Genomic DNA, 22,633 nt, shown 5'->3' on the forward strand with positions numbered 1-22,633 from the left:
CCACCTGCTTTGCACATTAGTTTCCTCAGCCATGTTGTTGTAAGGCTCAAATGGTTCAAAGGGTGTGGAGAGACGCTTTGAAACTGGAAAGGAAGGAAGGTTATAGAAGACTGACTGACCAACCTGACTGCTTCTACAGGGCACGAGGCCCCTAATAATATGATAAAACAGTACAACATGGACCACTGCCATTAGCTCTCTTGCCTCACATTTTAATTTAATGGAATCAAAACATGTGTTCAACTTTTCATAAACTATAAAACAAACAAACAAACAAACAAAAGGAGGTGTACAAAAGGAATTTCCATGCAGCCGTCCAGACTAGAGAAGCTGTGGCATATGCTCAGAGCACATAATGAAAATAAGTTTTAAAAATAAACTAAGTCATTTCCAAGAAACCAAGATCACTTACAAATGTCTTGGTGTGTACAGTGAATAGTTCAAATCTAACAACAGTTTGTCCTCATAACTATTTTTCAAATGCCTTCCAGTAAGAAAAGCCCAATATCCCTTGCTAACATTGTTTGAAGAATTTAATTTAAAATGCAAGAACGTTTAAAACCTTTTTAAAGGGAAAGAGATTGGATAGTCTATTTTTCCAATGATTGCAGATAAATCCTGAAATTCAACTGCATTTTTGGAATAAACAACAAGTTTAGCAAAACAACTGCCTTCTTAGAAACTGGGAAATAAAAAAGGAAAACAAAATGCATTAATTTGAATATCTTCAAAACACCATATCTAAGAAATATACATCCTTGCTACTACTCCAAGGTGGTTTTTAAAATATCTACCTCGGGGGTGATTTCAGCTTCTGGCTCACTGATCAGCCTGTACTTCTTCCCATTCTGCAACAACTTCTGGCAAACGGGAGGCTTGTCGATTTTCATGAATTTCTTAGAGGAGTGCTTTACAGATTTGGAAATATCCTAAAGGAGGAAATAGGTTTTGGTTTTGAAATCCATCAGCAACAACTGTCAGAGACCTAAGAGCCAGGCTGTGCATGTGCCAGCTGCATTATCTTCACTTCCTCCTACAGAATGACAGCGGGGGAGTAGCTTTCACAGTGCTCACAAGGGAAAAAAGCCACAGAGGCTGAGTCGCCTTTGATCTGCACTTCCGGCACCCAGATCGTCAAACATCTTCCTGCAAAAGCACTACAGCCAAAAGCAACACTTATACCCTGTGTGGCACCAAAAATCTGCTTCTGAAGAATCTGAGAAAATTAAATTAGCGCTAGCATTACACATTTGTATTACTAACTACATGCCCGTCGTGTGAACAGAAAGCAACTATTTTCCTGTACATGGTTCCAGCCTACTCAGAGCTTGTTTCCATCCTTATTTTCACAACTATCCCTTTGACATGGCCCTAGAGGGGACACTGATTTTATATGTAATGTTCGAATGCCCCCAAGAGGTTAATGTAACCTTTGGCCCAAGTTCCCTTGGTAAAGCAGCTGTAGACCCGAACATGAAATTTAGGTTTCCTGAGGCAGAGTTCAAGGAAATCTTTTCCTACGTAGGAAAAAAATCAACCCAAGAAGAAAGGTGTAAAAATAAAACATCAGCCAGGAAGGACATCCTGCCTTATGCATGCCACACTCCCCATTGTTCTGGTGGCATCCTTCTCTACATTTGCTGATACAATCAGCTCCCTACCCCAGCTTCCCAGGAAGTGTGGAATAACGCTCTTTTAATTAGTTGATTTTACTTTAAAAAAATATAAAGTTCATCAAATAATAGTACTTATTCCAAATCTATGCTAATTATACTTTTGTTTTTAACTTTTTATTTTATATTGGAGTAGAGCCGATTAACAATGTTGTGAAAGTTTCAGGTGCACAGCAAAGCGACTCAGCCATACATATACATGTATCCATTCTCCCCCAAACTCCCCTCCCGTCCAGGCTCCTGCATAACACTGAGCAGAGTGCCCTGTGCTATACTAATTATACTTTAGATGTGATTATTTTTATACCGTTTTAAAGACTACTTTCCCAACGGAAAGTATTATCTTTAATGAGACTACAGGAAGCATATTCTACTTGCTTAGGAGGAAACTAAGAACCTATTACTTAATAAAGTTTTTATACTTTAATACATATTGCTAATTAAAATCAGTATATTTTTAAAGCACGGAAATATTACAACCTAAAACCACTGGGAGTAGGTATTTTGATATAAATTCTATAACTCAAATTATAACTCATAAATTAGTACACTTTATTATAGCTCTAATGCTTATTTTTTTCCAATTCTGTTAAACCCTAATTTTGAATCTGAAAGTATAATTTTGAGTCACTGCTTTATCTACTATATTTCAGTGCTCCATCCACCTCTAAGTCATTATAACTGTATTGACAGTGAGTCAGCCTATGAAAGGAGATTCAGTTCTCTGTTATAGATACAGTGCAGAAAATGGGCTAAACATCATGGCCTTATTCTGTGTTCTGGAAAACTGGTTCCATTATGAATATCCACACCCCTCCCCTCAGGCCATTCTACCTTAAACATATTGGGTGCTTCATGAACATTTGCTGCTACAAAACCCAGAATGTTGAACCCAAGGTCAATTTTTATCCAAAAAATTGCTCTGGAATGAGTTACCCTACGAGATCCATCTTACTGACGGAGCTTTAGGCCAAGGAGAAACCTTCAGTCGCCCTACACTTGACCCAAAGACCTGAAACGGCTCCCCAGTGTATCCAGAGCAGGTGCTTCTCCAACTCTAACGTCCCAATCACCTGGGAATGTTGACCAGTGCAGGCTCTGAGTCTGCAGGTCTGGGTGGGGCTGAGACTTTGCATTTTAACGAACTCCCTGCTAATGTCAGCCAGCCACTGCTGGTCTCCATGTCCCCTGGTCCCAAGACCACATGTTGAGCAGCAAGGTGTAGAGAATAGATGGCCTAGGTTCCCCACCAGGCAACCCTCTCCAAGGCCAGGCCTGCCTGTCTGCGCCATCCCCACCTCTGGAGCGCTATTTTCCTATCTGTTATCTTCACGACACTGTTTACATGTATAAACACCCATACTCCATGGATCTGAGGACTTGGCATGCACCCAGGCACTGACCTGATGACCTCTGTGGGCGAGCACCAAATCAGACCCGCTGTGGGTGACGCTTAAACCAACAGGGACGGGACCCACCTGGACGTCATGTCAAGTCTGAACACAAAGTATTCAACATTTAGTATTCACTTTCTTTGACTTACCTTGATGAAGGACTCATTATTGGTTGCTATGTACACTCGAAAAGACAAGGATGGGTTATGGTCGATGGCTTTGTACAGGATCACGGCCCCGTGGTGGAATACTGTTTCTTCGCTTTGAATAACAGGTCCCACAGGAGAAAGAGAGCTCACGTGCCATTTGACATGGGTTGCAGAATGGTCCACAGTATATTCTAACAAGGCCCCAGTACTTTTAACATGTAAGACTTTGAACATCATGTTGGCATCGCAGTCTGTTAACACATGAAGGTGAATCAGTATTCCAGGTACTGTATGGGTTGCACACGTACTCTCACACATATGCACACGCACACACTAACTAAACTTTTAGCAAACGAGTACTTACGACCCAAGCAGAGGGAATGTGGAAAATGAATGGAGGTAAGACAGGTTGGGTCACATTTAACATCAAACAAGGGTCCACCGACAACCCAGGGCTTCACAACCAGGTCCGCGTATTTGCTCCAGGACAGGACGCAATACTTGATGTCAACTTTTCTGTTAACCTCAAATATCAGACCAGTCTCCGTGCACTGGTAAGTTCCCTCTGTGTCCACCTTCAGTCTGCATTGGATAGATAAGAACACCTGTTTAGTCCTGATGTTTGCTTAGGAGACTTCTGAAAATTATTATTTTTTTTAATTCATTTTTTCGTTTTTAATTTCACTCAAAAGCACTAAGGGAACTCTATAACATTTTGAAGCAGCACCATTATCAAAGAAAACAATCCAAGTAATTACATAAAATGTGTAAAGTTAGTTATGCTTTTTGTATTTCCCCTACTTGGGGTTATAATTATGTAGAAAGTTAAATTACTGACGATATGTATTCTGTATTCACAATTACTTACAAAAACTGTCCCCGGGAAAGGAGCCTGGGGGTCACTAGTTCATTGTGTTTCTGGAGAAAAAGCACATATATAACCTATAAGTAAATGCTGTTTTCTTAAATAAAGCAAATTAAAGAATCATCCTTCGTAATTAAAAGATACTTACATTTTCAGCATTACAGTGTTCACAGTGAGATTGGATTTCATTAAATTCTAAATGATAGAGAAAAAGTTTTACTTATAGGAATGTGATTGGCATTTTCAGACAAAAATTGTTTTAATAAATATATAAGATATGACCAGATTACAAAATTCAAAGGTACAGGTCCCTCAGCAATCATGAGAATATTTTGGAAAACATCAGTTCATACCTGAATTAAAATGATCTGTGGGCAATTCTTTACCCTCCCATTCTTCAACTGTAAAAGATATGGTCACACATGTATTGGCGTAAGTCAGCCACAGGGTAAATCACTCAAACCCCCATCTCCAGCTTCACAACCAACAGGAACTTTAAACATACATTAAACACCTCCGTGAGTGGATTCAGTGCCACATGACGCATCATGCTTGTGAGTCCCGCTGTAGGTCTAAGGCATGAAAACGAGCTTGGAAGCGACTCTTAAGTTTCCATGCACCCCATTTTGGCACATTAAGTCTTTAGCTGATCTTTTGGCACAGAAGCAACAGCTCTCTCAGAATCCTCCTCTCACACCACAGGCACAGGCAGAACGGGATGAATTAGAGAAAACAAGAGGGCAAGGGCACTGCCTCGCTCTTACCCTGATTAGACGCTTCCTCGGTGGAAGACTCTCTTAGCTCCCCATCTGCGGAGACAAGAAGGGACCGAGGCACAGGTGGTCATGAACGAGCTCTTCACTAGTTACTCCTCACCTAGGCCAGCGTCTCAGCTGGACAGCCGCAGCCCCCAGTGCAGAGCCCTTCACGGTGGCCAGGAGTCGGGAACTAAGCTGGAGTCATTATCCCCAAGGTGGAGCTTGACTGGCATCAGCCCTTCAGGTTAGTACAGAGTTAGAGATAAGCTTGGAAGTAAGAGAGGAGTTGACATCTGATTTTAGGCATATTTAAACTGGAACTATCTTGTAAGCGTCTCTGATTTAGCATGTAGACTCCTTCCACTGGCTCCCCACTACTTCAGCCTCTATCAGCCTCCCCACACTTTACTGCCCTCCTGTCACTCCGAGCCACTCTCTACACCAAAGCACGCTCCTGCCTCGGGGCCTTTGCACTTACTGTCTCCTAGCACAAATATTCACGCTGCTCACTCGCTTACATCCTTGCAGTCTCTGTTCAAATGTCGCCTTATCGGAGAGGCTTTCCTGATGCCCCCGCCCCGACCAAAGCAGGGCCTGCCTGACACCTCTCTTCCCCCTCCATTTTCTTCAGGGCACTGCCTGCCACCTTGCACACTATACAGTTCAGTGTTTCTGCTTCCTCTCTCTCTCCCCACTAGAATGTAAGCCTCATGAGGACTGTAACACCAGGGCCTGGTAAGTGCTCACTTTCTGAATGACTAGAATTCCAGAATACAAAAATGTATTATGAAAGGGAACAGTGGTGAATTTTCCTATTATCTACACCGGCCACTAGTTGCATGAGCTTGGGCACTCTAGTTATGTACTAAACCTCTCTGTCCATTACTTTCCTCATCTGTAAAATGAGGATTAACATAATACCACCCCCAGAAAGACAGAAAATAAAATTACAGGTAGGTATTGCACCTGGCACTCAGCAAGCACTCAGTGAGTGCTAGCTAACTGTTATTAACTATTATTTTGCTAGGGCAATGGGTGGAACTCATTAAAAAATTAAAGAATTCTGAAGTAGACAATAACCCTTCACTTGGGGTAAGACCTAATATGTTGAATGCTTGGTTTTATATTTTAAAGATTCTGAACAACCTTTGGGAGGGTGAGCCCATGGGTAGGACAGGCATCTTCACCACGTGTGGAAGGTCCTAGGCCACCACCAATGCCCAGAAGGTGCGGACTCTCCCCAGGATGCTGTTCCAGCCCTGGCTACACAAGCTGCCGGCTATCAGGGCATTCATTATACAGGAACCAGGAGTTGCAAGAGAGAACCAGCTTTAAAAAACAGCATTAAGATGAAATAGAAACTAGAGACTAAAAGTATCCAGAATTCTGGACTCAGAATACTATAGATCCAAAGGTTCTTAAATACTGACCCAAGTCCTGCACCACAAAATTCTTCAATCATATTTCCACAGCCACTATCCTAAAAAGCATCATAAAATTCTAAATTATTTAATGGCTATCGTCTATACCCGGGGTCCCCAACCCCTGGATCCTGTTAGGAACCAGGCCGCACAGCAGGAGGTGAGTGGTGGGCGAGCGAGCAAAGCTTCATCTGGGGCTCCCCATCACCGTCCCCATCACTTGCATTACCGCCTGAACCATATCCACACCCCCCTGACCCGGGTCCATGGGAAAATCGTCTTCCATGAAACTGGCCCCTGGTGCCAAAAAGGTTGGGGACTGCTGATCTACACTGCATTTCATCCACATCCCATGTTTTTGTTTCTACCTATCTGCCTTGGGAGCAGAGAAAAGAAAAGAGGTTAGGGAATCCTAACCACCCAGCAAACTGAGTCTTCCACCAGGTCTTCCCAGCCAAAGCAGAGAAATTGATGCAATTCTCTCCAACACATAAACCACAGCTTCTCTTTAATCCACACGACACAGGTGACCTCAGAGTTCATGCCTATGAGTAGAAGGCATATCCGATCATGAGGATGATGGGTGGGCCTGCATCACCAGCCAGTCCACAGAAAGGTTAAGCATCCCAGGGCGGCCCGCCTGGTCCTTCCACCTGGCCTGAGAATGGAGGTGAACGGCGGGGGGCGGGGGGGGGGGGGGTGTCTCTTCGATTTCTCCCCCCCAGCGTGGAGGATAAAAGGTCTTTTAACAAAGAGAATAACCTTGGGGGAAGGCAGGGTCCCGTGGATAGCCTCGGGGCTCCAGAGACAAGCATCCTCAGCCCACCCACTTGCACTGCCAAAGACATCCAGGAGTCTAATTTGGCCAAGGGCCAGGTCCAGCAGCTCCCTGACCCACGCATGCCCTGTCTGACCGCACTGACCGTGCCCTCCCACCCAAATATGAGCCTATCTTGAGCCTCTCTGACTCAAATGTCTTCCACCTGGTTGCCACCCTAGTGAGGCCCTGGTCCAGGCCTGGCTTCCAGGACCCTGAGGGCCCTGCCTCTGGACTCTGTGTCCCTATGGCCATTTACTCAATTATTAACCAGGGACAACAAAGACCAGATCCCAATACACAGCTTTCTGACTTCATTTCTATCCTAATCCAATCTATTGGAGGCTAGACTTCTGACTGCATTTTGCAGGATGAAATAGTCCTTATAATGTATAAAGGGGATTGGGAGTAGGAGGGCTGATACACATTCTTTCCTTATGGGTATCAGAATGTGACATCTACTCCACGAGTGTGATACAGAAATAATTACAGGTTCTTATCAATACATAACATGATTGCAAGGAGCTTATAATTACCTTCACGGCTTCCCCACTGGGAAACCGCAGAGAGAATTAGATTAAAGACAGAAGGACTTCTGAGTGAAGAGACTTCATTAATTTTAAAATATTACAAAGGAGCCCTCTGACTGCCTTGCTATAGTATTTGTGTTCATAAGCAGATTATATTCGAAGAACTGGGGGAAAAAAATCCTGCAGTAAAATAAAATCAGTTAGAATATAAGCTTAGTCATGCAACATTTTTTTCCTAAGTCTTTCACAAAACTTTAGATCAAAACCAAATTTTATATTTAGAATCTACGTCTTTACAGCGGTTTCATACTCAAGTTGTTCACAAACAGCCAGAAGAGCAAGCCAGAAACTTTAAACCACAAATCTACAACATTTTCAGCAGCAAACAGTTTACTCTGTGATAAACTGTGAGCGGTGACCACCTCGGAAGGAAGCCAAGGCCGCTGCGGCGACACTGCAGATTTCAGTCAGTCCCTCAATCTCTTCTCCTTTGGGAACCGTGAGGGCAGAACCACACATGCAGAGTCTTGGCATCAATGCAGACCAGGAACACATCCTTTGTATTCCAAGTCCACTGAGCTCAAATTTTCAAAATGCTTATTCGTTTCCCAATGTTGAACCCGATTTTACACAGGAAAAGATCATGAACAAGCAACTTGCAACTTAAAAATCTCAAAGCCTATCCGTCTTTTTTCCTTTCAACAACAAAAAAGAAAGTCAGAGGAAGGAAGGATATACTCACTTGTTTTTTCTGGTTTTGGCTCCTCATTATCTACAAAAAAAAAAAAAAAAGGTCTAAATCAGATTCATACAACTAAGAAAAAACACAGGCTAATGGGAGAATAGGTAAAATGTTTGCCTCTCACCAATAGCAACCATTTCCTGTCTTTCTTCTTCAGCTCATCCTGTTTTGCCACTTTGCTTGCCAACTAGAAATTATTTACTATGTAAGTACTTTTTCAGTACTCCACAAAAAAGACACTAGTAATTATTATGTCCTCAAGCAATGTAAGTGATCTGGGCATTACTTTAAAATAAAAATAAAGGTGTCTATGTTTAACTAGAATTCTGTAATTAAAGAAACACATACACAGATAACTCACCAGATTCACTTTCCAAACTGCTCTCGGAACTGCTGTCGTCACCTAAAAAAAAGCATATGCCAGGAGAAGCACACAATGAATAAAAGTAGGAACTATTTTTTTTAATTATACATATAATAAAACAGATCCGAACTCAACTAATTTCTTTTAATCCATTCTCACTAAGTCCAAAACTAGCCTGGTTTACATAAAAGAAGGCTTATCTTTCTTTGGAGCTGGATAAAACATACTTTAATTGCTTAAGTATGAGCTCAAATCACACTTTGGCTGCAATAATCACTTTATTTGGGTGTCACCCAAGTCCCACCCAGCCTGACCTGCCCTTGCTGCTCCCGTCTTGGACCCGCACTTGTATATCTAGAAGGCTCCATGCAAAAGTTCAATGATACAACAGTGCAGAATACTGTAGTGTAAATGCCATTTCCCTGAAGCATAGGACAAACAGTCTATATTGTTCAACTACTTCTGGAAAGAGCGGTCCCCAAGAATGCTCCCTCCCCTTTCTCACGCCCAACTCAGCGCCTCCATCCACGGCAATCAGGCTTCTGTTCCCACAACTAGTTTGGAATCCTTTCCCTGATGTCCCCAAAGGCCCACTAACCCCCAGACCCATGACTCCCACGGGTAGACCCAGGGTTCCCACAGCTAGAGACCCCTACCACCCAATCCTGCCCGCACAGCTCTCCCGTCTGTCCTGGTTCTCCGCCTACCTCTCCATGTGTCCTCCATTTGCGTTCTGCTCCTCTCCACACTCCACCCCCACTCCCCACTTCCAGCCTTCTTTCCACCTCAAGAGCCCTGAGAGGGCTTGCCACCTACTCCCAAATCCGGATCTGACCTCCACCTCCAGGCGCACCCTGGACCTCCCCTGGCTGGCCAGATGAGCGCCAGGCAGAATCTGTTCAGCCAAGTTCACCCCCTCCACTCCCTCCCCTCAGCTGCGCGTCCTGCTTCACCCTCCACGCAGGCTCAGGGTCCCCTGAGTAAATACACAGAAAGCTATTAATATTATTCTCAGATCTTCCCTCCCTGCACGCAACTACTGACAACCAAAACCAAGGACGGACAATCGTTACACGGAGAAATGGAAAGATTTGAGAATAAAGATGAGAACGATAATACAGCAGCTAAGAGCAGCTTTTTAGAGTGTTCACTATGTGCCAGGCACTGTGCATATACTGACTCATTTACGTGTATTCACTCATTTACATTTATTTACTAACTTTGCATATATATATATACATTTACATATGTTTACGTAAGGGCTTTACATATACTTACACATTAACTCTCACTTCCAAATGAGGTAAGCTGAGGTCAGTTAACTGACTTATGCAACACCGTGAGCACCAGGGCACTACCCCTCATCCCCGGCCCAGGAAGTCTGGAGCTAAGATTTCAGCTTGGGCAGTCTGGCCTGAACTTGCCCTCTTAACCATGTTGTTACACTTGCAAACATGCTTCTTGTTACTTCAGCAGTTCAACACCCAGGAGCTGGTGACTGATTGGATGGCGGGGGGTGGAGGGGGGGAGTAGGAGGCAGACTCCTGCATGAGAGCATGCCTGAGGGGAGGGTGAGGCGTTGAAACAGGTGCTGGGAGATCAAAGCGATACGACAAGGCCTTGGTCTTCCAGGGCTGGAAGAACAGAGCAGTGGTTCTCAACCTTGGCTGCACGCTGATATCACCTAGGGAGCTTTCTAAACACACCCATGCCTGGGACTCCGGGCTGGGGCCTGAACAGCAGTATTTTTTTTAAAGGTCCCCAGATAACTGCAGTGTGCAGCCAGGGGTGAGAACCACTGGCCTAGAATCAACCCGTTTTAATCACTTCCTCGTTCCCCAAGCTGTACCCCAGGATGATTACCACTCCTTCCTCCAAGCCCTTACAGATGCCATCCCATTGCCTGGAAATCCCTTCCCCGGACCCCACTTCCAGAGCTCCTAGGTATCCATTAAGAGCCAGCCCAATGTCACTTCTGCTGACAGTCTCCTTCTGCCCCACCAAGTTAGGTGAGCCGTGCCTCTTTCCTGATCCATCCTGCCACATTTACCCCGTTGCCAAGCAGTGCCTGCTTGCTTAGCTGTTGGTCTGTGAGCCCCGGAGGACTGAGGCTGTGTCTCACCACCTTGATTCCCCAGCACCCATCCCTATACAGATGCTCAATGAATGAATGAATGTGTGAACGAACGAATGCTTTGCCCAGCTTTAAAGAGCCAAGCAGCCCCTACCATGGCCCCTCTTTATTCTGTCGGTTCCCCCTGGCAGTCTGGGACCTCTGCAGGGCTGTAATTCTGCCTGGACCAGTCCCAGGTGAGGCCCACCTTCTGCCCCAGGTCCCTGGGAGAGGGAGTCTGGGGCCAGCCCTTCGTTCACCTTTCCTCTGGTTCTGGACCTAGGACTCCTGATTCTATTTCTGCCTCCCTGCCCTGTGAGCCTGCTCAAGGCCCCAGGACCATTTTTCTGCCTCACGGCACAAATTTGAGAACTAAATAAGATGTCTGCGAAGAGGGACCAGCCCAGGGCCTCGCACACAGTAGGCACTTAATAAGTGTTACTAATAGGTCACGTTCACTCCTAAACTCCAGTGACAGGCCAGTCCAAGCCTGCTACTACAAGCACTAAACCCTTCCCATATTTGTGCAGGTGAAAGCCCTGGCAGCAGGCCTCCTGTTCAGGGAAGCTGGTGCACAAACAACCCCCAACTCTGAGCTTCTCTTCTCCCAGTTTCTCATTCTGATGGGTGCCACCTTCACCACACCCAGCTGTCCTTCAGAACGCCAGCCTAGATGTGGACAAAATCCATACTCCTTCCTTTGATCCACTGCATTCAACTAAAAAAAGCTAAGCCTTTAAAAATAAACTTTACTTTAAAAAAAAAATAAAAGGAGAGAAAGGTGAGAAAGGGAACAGAGGGAATGTGAAAGCAGGCAAACTGAAAGAGCAGGTCCCATGCCTTATCTGGTCCGGAGGCCGGTGCACTTTCTCCCCTCTGAGGGTTGGACACTTCGGGGCAGACAGCCGGGGAATGCAGGCCACAGCCCCTTCCACATACTCTCAGCCTAGATAGAAACAGCGGCTGCACAGCCCGCTCCCTCTCCACCCCCGAGGCCAAGTCGGGGGTCACTCCCGTCTCCCCTCTGGGGCTCGTTGCCCTGCCCTGTACCCCGTATCACCTCTGCTCTCAGTTTACAAAAATCACCCTCTGCTTCTTGACAAGGCCAGCCTCCCTTCATCCAGCTGAGAAGGCTCCACCCCACTCTGGCCTGAGGTGTCTGTCCCTTCACTCACCTGACAACCTGTGTTACCCACTGGCTGGACTAAACTCTGCGTGTACACACTTTTAACTCTCATCTTTAGATTCGGACACTATCACCAGCAGCGGACTTTCTCCTCCTTTCTCAGACAGCTGGGGGAGAGGTGCCCTTGCACAATCCCATTTTAATCTCCATTTTGGTTATATCTTACAAATCCATAGTTCTCCTTTTTTATTTAACATTAAAACCAAAGGGTACTTCGCATAACTTTAGGTACTGTTCCCCTTTCGTCACTAGGAACATGGAAACCTCATAAAAATAGCCGATGTAATCATCAAACCCATAAAATATTACCTTGAGGAAAAAGAAAATATACTTAATATTCCAGATATAACAATAAAAACTCTACCATCTGGCAACAAGATTGCCAGCTGGCTCTGTTCTCAGAAATGACAAGGGTAAGGAAACAAATCAGAGGGACAACTTTTGCTACTTGTCTGTCCTGAAGTATATTCTATTCCACATAAACCTAATCACAGGAATAAATCAAGTGTGCAAAAACCACAGTCCCAGCAAACTGTTCGGGAAGCAGGGCCCTGGGCACAGACATGACTGAGCATAAGTTTTTCAAGAAAACACGTGGATTTTTTTCTGGACAACAAGCTTTGGATATTTTTCTTCTGATATAACCTTTTTAATTTTTCTATAACGACCTTATTGAGATCTAATTTGCATACTATACAGTTCACTCAAAGTGTACAATTCAATGGCTTTTCGCATATTCACAGAGTTATACATCTATCATGACAATCAATTTTACATTTTCATAACCCAAAAAAAACCCTGTAACTTTTAACTATTTCCAACCTCCCCATTCCTCCCAGACCTAGACAACCAATACTCTATTTTCTGCCTGAATAGATTTGCCTATTCTAGACATTTCATATAAATGGAATTACACAATACACAGGCTTTTGTACCTGGCTTTTCTCACTGAGCATGTTTCCAAGGTTCAACCATGTTGTAGTACGTATCAGCACTTTATTCTTTTTTATGGCTGAATAATATTCCATTATATGGTGTTGTGTATTGAATTGTGTTCCCCCTCCAAAAGAAAATTCATGTTTGAAGTCCTTAGAATATGACCTTATTTGGAGATAGAGTCTTTATAGAGGTATTTATCTCAGGTAAAATGAGGTCATTAGGGTAGGCCCTAATCCAGGATGACTGGTGTCCTTACAAAAAAGGGAAATTCAGACACAGAGACACATCATAGGAAGAACATCATATGACCATGATGATGGCTATCTACAAACCAACAAAAGAGATCTGGAACAGATCTTCCCTCCGAGTCCTCAGAAGGAACCAACCCTGCCAACACCTTGATCTCAAGACTTCTAGCCCCCAGAACTGTGAGACAATACATTTCTGCTGGTTAAGCCCCCCAGTCTGTGGCACTTCGTTACAGCAGTCCTAGCAAAGTAATACAAACGGGTATACCACATTTTGTTTATGCATTTAAAACTTGATGGACTTTTGGGTTGTTTCCAACTGTTGACTATCATGAATAACTCTGTGAACATTCACGCACAAGTTTCTCTTGGGTATACACAGAGGAGAGAAATTGCTGGATCAAATGGTAATTTGTTTAGCTATTTGAGAATGACCTGTTTTCCCAGATGGCTGTGACAATTTACATTCCCATCAGCGGTATATGAGGGTTTTAATTTCTCCGCGTCCTTGACAACACTTGCTATTATCTTTTTCATTATAGCCATCCTAGTGGGTGTGAAGTGGTATCTTGCTGTGGTTTTGATTTGTAACTTCCTGAAATGATATTGAGCATCTTTTATGTGCTTATTGGCCATTTGTACATCTTCTCCGGAGAACAGATTTTTTTAATCCAAAGGGCCTCTGTAATCTAGCCCCCGCCTGCCTCTGCAGACACACTATGGCCCTGCCACCTTTCCCCTCTCTCTCTGATTCCAGTCATCTGACCTTCTCCAGCCTCTGCAAACAAGCACTGTGCACTTTCCCACATCAGGGCCTTTACACCTGCAAGTCTTTTGAACTAAGACAACTCTTTTCCCCACCTTTGCCCTGTTACCTCAATTCATGCTTCAGAGTTCAAGTCGACCATCACCTTCTCAGGGAAGCCTCCCAGGACTACCCTAGCCAAGTATCCACCACCTGGCTGGGCTCACAGAGGACCCTCTACTAGGTTAGTGGAGCCAATCTAGAAAATGGCCTGACTGCCCCCATCAGATAAATTCTCAGTTTCACTAAGTACATCTTTATCACCAAACCTTAAAGTCACTGATTTCACTAGGCTAGGTAATCATGAAAGTTTAAAATTCATTCAACTCTTTCAAGTAGAAAGATGAAAGTCCCTACCTTTCATTCAGATTGTTTGAAGTAAAACAGAAAAATAAATTGTAATTTATCTTGCTATGAATTGGTTATTTTGTAAAAATTTCATTTGGGCATTTACCAATATTAATCATATCCCTTACCTGATTTAGAGTCCTTTGAAGTATCTAGGTTGCGACTGGGGCAATCTAAATTTTGAGAAAGAAACAAAGTTTAATAGTATACATACAAGGATAAAATAGAAGATTATGTCCATTTTTGTAAAAGCTGCTAAACCAAAAATAACAGAAGCACCCTATTCCATAAACTGAATCACCTCTTTAGAGCCAAAGCAGCCTTGCATGTCAAATGAATGCCCAGTTACCAATGGTAAACAATGCCATATTCTCAAAGGAAAAAAGATTTAGCCCAAGAAACCATAAGCCTTTTCCAAGAGAGGGCAAACAGAAAGCCAACAAACTTTATGATTACATTCGGTTGGATCCCTGGCAATCTCTCAATTTTGTGCCAAAGGGCATTGTTTCTTTGTTTGATTAACTCAGCAGCTCCCTAAAAACATCCCTGGCAATTAAGTAACTTGACACCAGAAAGGAAAAAAAAGCACCTGGTTTTAGATTTTGTAACTGAAGGGCAGACAGTGGTGTTACTATACCAAAGAATCAGTGTCCTTCCCCAGTTAACAGTCAATTCAGGCAAACAACTGTCAACAATTTAGTGAAATGACACAAATAGGTTAGAGGTGAGGATGTAAAGTTGGCCAGATAAGTTGTGACCAGACTGGGGAGGACCTGGAATGCAGTTAGGAAGAACTGGCCTTGGGGGATGGTTCTCCTACAGGGAATAACATGGAGACGCGGAATAACATGGAGATGCAGAATTACACGACAGCTTCAAGCTGGAACGGGCCTTGGTGTTCCCCAAGATGTTGGTGGACACTGGGGGGTACTGACGTTCAGGATGCATTAGACTCCAGAGAGCCTGACACGGAGGTCACTGCAGAGATCCAGGTATGAAGTGATGAGAGCCTAGGCCAGTGTGGGTGCATGGGAATGGAGATATTATAGTATAGGAGAAGAAGGGGTAACTGCTGCAGAAGTTACCAACAATGTTAAACAGAGCAAGAGCATTTCTGTGTAGGGAAGGATTGCCCCTTAGCTACCATGTCCCTAGTCTGTATTTACGCCATGCTCAGTTAGACTGCTCATGAAACACACAACTCTTCCATTTCGTTTGTCTGGAACATTCACCCACGCCAGGCTGGTGAACAACAGGGGCTTAATTACCAGTTGACTAATTCCCCTGGGCGTGGGCAGAGACTACTGTCCCTTCAATTTAATGAACATTGACTTAGTGTCCACCGTGTGATGGGCACTCTGCAGCATTAGGAGAAAATCCATGTTCCAGCAAACAGCCTGTGTGCGGACAAGCAGTGGCCGTGCATAGACAAATGAAGAAATCAGGACAATACGAAACGAAGGAAGGCCAGTATTCTGCTGGTCCAAGAGAGAAATTGAGACCACTCACTGCAGGTGAGGGATTCAGCACGAGTCCTTGAATTCAGTAGCGCTGAAACAAGCCTGAGAGGTTAAGTGTGCAGGAAGGGAGAGGCATCTTAAGCAGACAGAAACAGGCAAAAGCCAATAGAGGGACGGGTGAGGTTGAGGTCAGCACCAGGAAGCAGAAAAGCTGGCCAGATCCAACCCTACACTTGACAGATTCATGACAGCCCCATACACTACACATTCCAGCCAAATGTTACAGAAACTGTTATTAGATTTTAATCAGGATACTTTTATTAGGCAGGTTATTATTCTGTGCTGGAAAAATGAAACACAGGAGGGATATGTAACTTGCAAAAGTAAGACAGTGGCCCAGCAATGAGCTGAGGAGTTTCTAAGCCACTCCGCAGTCCAGTGACACAGGTCAACAACTAAAGTGGCCTTGGAACCACCCTCCAGAAGGACTCGGAGCCATGCAGCACACGATAAAGAGAAGGAGGCAAAGCAAGAAATACATCCCCACACACTGTTTACAGCCTTTAATAACAAGCAGCACAGGCCAAAAAGAGGACTCAACCCTCAGCAACCCCCAAACCTAGACCAAGACCTTCCTTTAATAAAGGAGTATTGGGCTTCCCTGGTGGCGCAGTGGTTAAGAATCCTCCTGCCAAATGCAGGGGACACGGGTTCGAGCCCTGGTCCGGGAAGATCCCACATGCCACGGAGCAACTAAACCCATGCGCCACAACTACTGAGCCTGTGCTCTAGAGCCTGCGAGCCACAACTACTGAGCCCACGTGCCACAACTACTGAAGCCCGCACACCTACAGGCTGAGCTCTGCAACAAGAGAAGCCACTGCAATGATAAGCCAGTGCACCGCAATGAAGAGTAGCCCCCGCTCGCCGCAACTAGAGAAAGCTGCACGCAACAAAGACCCAATGCAGCCAAAAATAAATAAATAAATAAATTTATTTTTTTTTAATAAATAAATAAAAGTGTTTATTTTACCCACTTTCAGGGATAGAATTGTGTGCTGTTATTTTCATTAAGTATCTAAAATTGACGACAACACTCAAGTATTTAAGAAAATATCCAGTCATTGTGTATGGAACATTTATAGAATTCATTTGACAATACTTCCCTAATCTTACTTTATTGAATTTAAAATAAGGTTAAAAAGAACGTTAGAGTCAGAGTTTAAAAGGAGAGAGATGTAAGAGCATTTATTTTCTATTCTTAAGTTATAAAAACTACAAAGGCCCAAATTCTTTACATTTCTTTTTTTTTTGGAATATCTGTTGAAAAACAATCTTAAAGAAAATTCTGAAAAATTGTCATTATCGCATCATCCTAACCTATTGATTATTTTAACACATTTCTATAAGTTGGTGAATGCATGAATGTAAACTGCAGCCAAAAAAGAAAATTAATTTAAAAAATCATTTTCTAAAAATGCAAATTTCCACAGTATAGGTTAAGTTTTCGGTAACTCAGCATTGACGTAAGAGTTCCATACCTTTTTCTTCCGAAGAGGCACTGCGATCATCACTAGAACAAGAAAAGAAAAACAGTTTTATAAACGGATACTAATTTTATACAAAGTAATTATGGAAGTCTTCAAAATGATCATACTATGTTTCTCCAGAAACAGATGAAAGAACTCTCTCCCTCCTCAAGGCTCTTCCTGCCCCTCTCACTCCCCACCTACGATGGCCTGACTCCGAACCACGGGATAGATGGGGCTTATGGAGCGCGCGCTTGAAGCCCAGCTCGTCCGCTCACACCCCGGCGCCGCCGGCACCGCTGCACTGGGTCGCTTCGCGGCATCCCCGTGCCCGCCACGCCCCTTGCTCCGCCGCGTTTCCAGCGATCCATCCTCCTCGCCCAGCCCAGCCGCGCTGGCCCCCAGCCGCTCCTCCTGGTTCCCAGAGCTGCTCCCTGAGTCGCCCTCCCTCGCCCAGGTCTTCTCACCTGATTCTCTGGCCTCCTCCCTCAGATACAGCACGCCTGAGAATGAAGGGCTCGGACAGCTCCCATTCAATTAACCGGTCCTTCCCCCGCCTGACCTGACGTCCCATCCTCACCACCGCCTGGACTCCCTCTGCCCGCCTGGACTCCCTCTGCCCGGCTAGTGCCGGTCTCACGGGGGAACTCACGGTCTCCGCTTCCCACTCCCCACCCTCTCCTAGAATCAAAGCCACCTGCCTTCTGCTCTCCCACGTTACCCAAACCACCCAAGCTAGAGCCACCGAGGACTCCTGTCCGACAGACCCAACGGGCCCTCTCCGTCCTTAGTGCCCGCTCTCTCTTTAGATGAAGCACATGACAGGCTCCCCCCCCCGGCCCCCCCACGTGGCTTCCAGTCCCTCTCACCCGGTCGGCTCCCACCTCCCCCCTCCCCTGCCTCAGTGGCCTTTCCACTCTCCATGTGCTCCATCTCCTGGCTCCAGGCCCCAGCCTCCTGGGGATTAGATCGCTGTGCCCCAGGATCACATCAGTGCACCCTCCTCACACTGCCTCATGCTCGCCTTCATGCCAAGGTTTCAGATCCTAAATCTTTGCCCCCTTCCAGGCCACTTCCCAGAGTTCCAGGTGCCCAGGGCCCAAGGGTCAATTCAGCGCTTTCCATTGACTTCGGTCAGCACTTAACTAATCACTGTCTTCCCCTCTCCACGAAAACCTCCTCCTGACCTCACCAGGTCACCTAACTGGGACCTCCAAGCCATCACTAGCTCCTGCTCCCTTTTTCTCAGCGAGCAGCACCATCCGTGTCCTCCTAACCTCCTCCAGCACATCTCTCAAATCTGTTCCCTCCTCAGTGCAAACTGTCTCCGCCTCCATTCAAGCGCTCTCCCCACCCAGCTGGTTGATTATATTCTCTCATAATTACTGTCTCATTCTCTTGGTTCGTCCCTCATGTGACCGTCAGCATGACCTAATCATGTCTTTGCCTAGACTCTTCTGTGGCTTCTCACCACTTCCTAGCCAAAGCCTGAGTTCCCTGGCATGGCACACAAGGACCCCCACCCTGCTTCCTCGTCTCCCACCCCCTGCGTGCTCCCTCAGAGGGAAAGCTCTTCAGTGTCCCAAGCATACCCTGCATAACACACACACACACACACACACACACACACACACACACCACTCTCTGCACCCTCCCCCAAAAAGGGTCACCGCCTGTGGCCTTGCAGGTCAGGTACCCCAACTATGTGTGCTCCATGGACATGTACTACAATGTTGGGGTATCCCCTCGAGTTGTGTGTGCACGTACGTGACAGCCCTGCCCTCCCCCTTGATGCCCAAACTGCTCCTCATCCCTTAAGGACAGCATTTCTCAAGGTGTGGACTGAGGACATTAGAACTCTACAGGGTGCCTTCTAAAAACCATTTTTTCTCGGCCCACCGAATCAGAATCTTTGATGAATAAATGAAAAAGCAGGCAGAAAACAACAATGATGTTATTTGCACTTATGGGGGTGTAAAATCTTTCTGCATTTTCTCACTGAATCATCCCAATAAGCCTATGAAGGCCATTTTACAAATGCAGGGACTGAGGCTCAGAGAGGTTCATTAACTTCCTTGAGGTCACACAGCTAACAAACAGAAAAGAAGCACTTGACCCTAGGCCATTATGACTTCAAAGCCCCATAGTTGCCCGGTACCATGTCTCCCTTCACTCCCCACCACTTTACCTCAAACCCCAATCCTGGTAGTGAAAGTAAACTGAGGAAGAAAACAGCAAAAGCAGCAGACCAACTGCTGGCCCTTTCCTTTCTCTCTTCTTCAGTCAAGTTAGTCAGGAGCCTCCAGATTTTGAAAACCTCCTTGAATCAAGATTTTTTCTGGTAAACATTCCCAAGTATTTGGTATTTGGTATTTTCTAGGAAAAACATGTATTTTCATTTTCAGACCTAAGTCCTCTTATTTTTTAATCCTAAACTCCAGCTCAAAAGGTCAGAGAGTGGTGGTAAACTTGAAATTAGGAAATGCTTCAAGACACTAAGAAAGGCTAAAATATGGTTCCCAATGAAATGCATAAAAGAAAAAGCCAACCACTGCATCTTTTTTCTCCAGATTCATACCTCTTATAATGCAGTCGCTGTGCCTTTTAATTTAAAAATAATTATGAGAACATGTATTGAGAGTTAGCCGTTCTTACTGTACAAAATATGTCTGCTTAAAACCCACTCCGTGTCCCCAGTGACAAATCGCATTTTTCTCTTAATTGTCCCTTTCATATTCCCCTTTCTACAGCTGTTTATCTTCATTTCCAGATGTGCGTACATGCGTCTAGATGACAGAACTTCTGCTAAAAACCAGAAAACCTTTATGGAAAACCTTTATTTTCTCCATGTAGTGAGGCTGCAGGGTAGAGGGCCAGCTCTCTGTACTAAAACACCCGACAGTTATAGGGGAGGAGACTTAGCCCCGAGGCGGAGGAGCCCGCCCGCCCGCAGGGCAGCTCCAGGAGTCACAGCCGGGTGGAGGGAGCAACCCCAGGGGACCCACAGGGGCCTAGCCACTTTACCGAGTAGCAGAATTTGCTACCCTAAAATATGTCTCTTTGGTATATTAATTATTTTAAGCTGGTTATTCTCTAAGAAACAGCAGGCAAGGGAAAAAACATTGAAAACCAAGCAGGAGTTACCCTTTGTCAGAAACATTTACATTTGTAAGGGAAATCGCTGTCTGCAAGGGTGTCCAAGTCTGTATCTTATCCTTGGAGAAGGCAGTGAGTTAAATGTGCATCACAACCTTACCTGTGTTTACCGTGCTCTTCCTGGTGACCTCCCAGAACTCACTCTCCTCACCCTCAACATCCTCTTTCGTCTTCAGCTGAGGACGGTATTTACGGTGAGGGCTTTGGCCTTTTTCAAGTTTTCCTCGGTATCTCCCACGTGTCCCTGTTACTACATTTTTGTGTGACTTTCTCCTGTTAATCTGTGTCATGTCAATTTAATCCTTACACCAGAAGAACCCAGAAGGGTTGAGGAAGATTTTCTTCCTCCCTAACACACTACATGGAAGCTAGTTCCCCACATCCTCTTCCTTTCTGCTTTTTCCATGTGGTTTGTTAAAAGGAAAACCACGGCAACCACAGAGAGAGAGTACCCATTCCAAATGTTCCCAGTATAATCTAGGGGCTGAAGATCAGCAGGGAAGGGACTTGGACATTTACTTAATATCACTTAAAATTCCTTACATTTTGATCGGGACTCAACCATGATGACTAGGTATAATTTCAATGCCGCCCCATCCATGCCTATCAGCTCCCAGGCCCCGTCTAATACAGGCCCCTTTCCCTCAGCGGGAGGAGAAAAACCCTGCATCTCAGCATAGTAAAATCCAACCTGAGGGAGCCTTTCTCCAACCTCCACTCCCAGCCTGACAGGTGGATAGTAGATGCCAGAAGGATTTCGCTCAAATCTGGCTCAATAAGTAATAATTCTCCAGTTAAAGATCTTTAGCAATTCTTAGAGTGAAAATAAAAATGTAATATAATACCTAATTTTTTTCTTTAACTAATATTTTTAAAATATTTACTGTGTGCCTGAACCCAAGCCAAGGACCCCAAGCCCATCGATGGGCTCATTGCAACAACCTTTTTAGTCCTTGATACTGAACTAGTGTCATCTCCGTTTCACAGATGAGGAAATAAGGCTCAGGGACCTTAGTTATTAGGTATAATTAAACCCATAATGAGCCCCAAATCCTCCTTTAACTTTTCACCAGAATTAAACCAACTAGTGTTTTACTTCTTTTAGCCCCTATCAACCTTCTGGGAAATAGGCCAGAAGAAGTTAAATGGGTTAAGGAAAGTGGAAAAGAGTTTATGTTAGTCACAAACTTGAGTTAATCTGCATAATCATGAAATAGCTATACTTTCCAGAGAATAATCTCAATGAAAGTAATATTCTCTGTAATATAGATCTCTTTTCATCAACTGAAATTAACTCACAGGTGCTGTGCTAAGCAAAGGGGATATAAAAGTAACACGTGACACGTGAACCTTGTCCCCAAGGGGCACACTAATGGAAGAGAAGACAGATCAGGAAATAAATAAATGTATATGACGTTGGAAGAGCAAAATAAAAGCAAATATAAGCTATAGTTTTAGCCCAGAGCAGGCTATGATGAACTGGGAAGAACAGAGCTCTTATGCTAAGAACACGGGCGTGTAACTAAGGCCACTTAAACCATGATGCTAAGGCCAGCCTGCATTTTCAAAGAATGCTACCCCTCAAGTAGGATCTTCTCACTGTTAGACTCAGAAAAAACTGAAGCGGAAAGGTGCCTACAAGATCTTCCAGCCTGATGCATTATTTTACAGAGAGGGAGATAGGCTCTAGGAGAGGTGAAGTTAATGAACACCCAAGATCACACAGCAAATTATAAGGAGAGACAGTCTCACAACTTGTCTCAGGCCCCTTGGTTTACCCATCAATTCACCCATTTAACAAACATGGATGGATATGTGCCAGGCATAAGTGAACAAAGCAACTGGGTCTGTGCCTTCAAGAACACATCAGCCTGATGGGGAAGACTGTCTTCTTGTATCTGAGACAGGAAGTGCTTCAAGGGCACTTGTCTAAGATTGAAAAATTGGAGAGGGCTTCCTGGGGAAGTGACGTTTAAACTGAGCCACAAAGGACAAACAAGAATGGACAAGAGAATGTTGCACAGCTTCTGTCTGAGGCAGGAAGGAATTAATCAAGGTCCAGGAACAGGAAGAAAGCAAGTGTGTTCAGGGGGAGAGAGGTAGGAGCTGAGGAAAGACAGGGAGGTGGAGAAACTC

General features: G+C 44.7%; 1 protein-coding gene across 5 annotated transcripts in view; it reads right to left on the bottom strand.

Moving 5' to 3' along the window:
* Nucleotides 1-22,633, bottom strand: part of LOC132364618 (NACHT, LRR and PYD domains-containing protein 1b allele 3-like) — a 39,000-nt gene that overhangs the window by 12,040 nt on the left and 4,327 nt on the right. For 4 of the 5 annotated variants that reach the window (XR_009502852.1, XR_009502850.1, XR_009502851.1 and 1 more), the window contains exons 2-12: nucleotides 17,354-17,385; nucleotides 14,481-14,525; nucleotides 8,711-8,752; nucleotides 8,350-8,379; nucleotides 4,846-4,890; nucleotides 4,435-4,482; nucleotides 4,230-4,276; nucleotides 4,085-4,134; nucleotides 3,581-3,798; nucleotides 3,217-3,467; nucleotides 795-929 (exon numbers count right to left, since the gene is read on the bottom strand). Coding sequence is in view for 2 of the 5 variants with exons in the window: in XM_059920467.1 (XP_059776450.1) it covers nucleotides 795-929; nucleotides 3,217-3,467; nucleotides 3,581-3,798; nucleotides 4,085-4,134; nucleotides 4,230-4,276; nucleotides 4,435-4,482; nucleotides 4,846-4,890; nucleotides 8,350-8,379; nucleotides 8,711-8,752; nucleotides 14,481-14,525; nucleotides 17,354-17,385 (943 nt within the window). In the remaining 3 variants the exon portion in view is untranslated. The remainder of the gene's footprint in view (nucleotides 1-794; nucleotides 930-3,216; nucleotides 3,468-3,580; nucleotides 3,799-4,084; nucleotides 4,135-4,229; nucleotides 4,277-4,434; nucleotides 4,483-4,845; nucleotides 4,891-8,349; nucleotides 8,380-8,710; nucleotides 8,753-14,480; nucleotides 14,526-17,353; nucleotides 17,386-22,633) is intronic. The other variant, XM_059920468.1, reaches the window with a different exon arrangement.

The sequence above is a fragment of the Balaenoptera ricei genome, chromosome 4, assembly GCF_028023285.1.
Source record: "Balaenoptera ricei isolate mBalRic1 chromosome 4, mBalRic1.hap2, whole genome shotgun sequence".
Taxonomy (NCBI): Eukaryota; Metazoa; Chordata; class Mammalia; order Artiodactyla; family Balaenopteridae; genus Balaenoptera; species Balaenoptera ricei.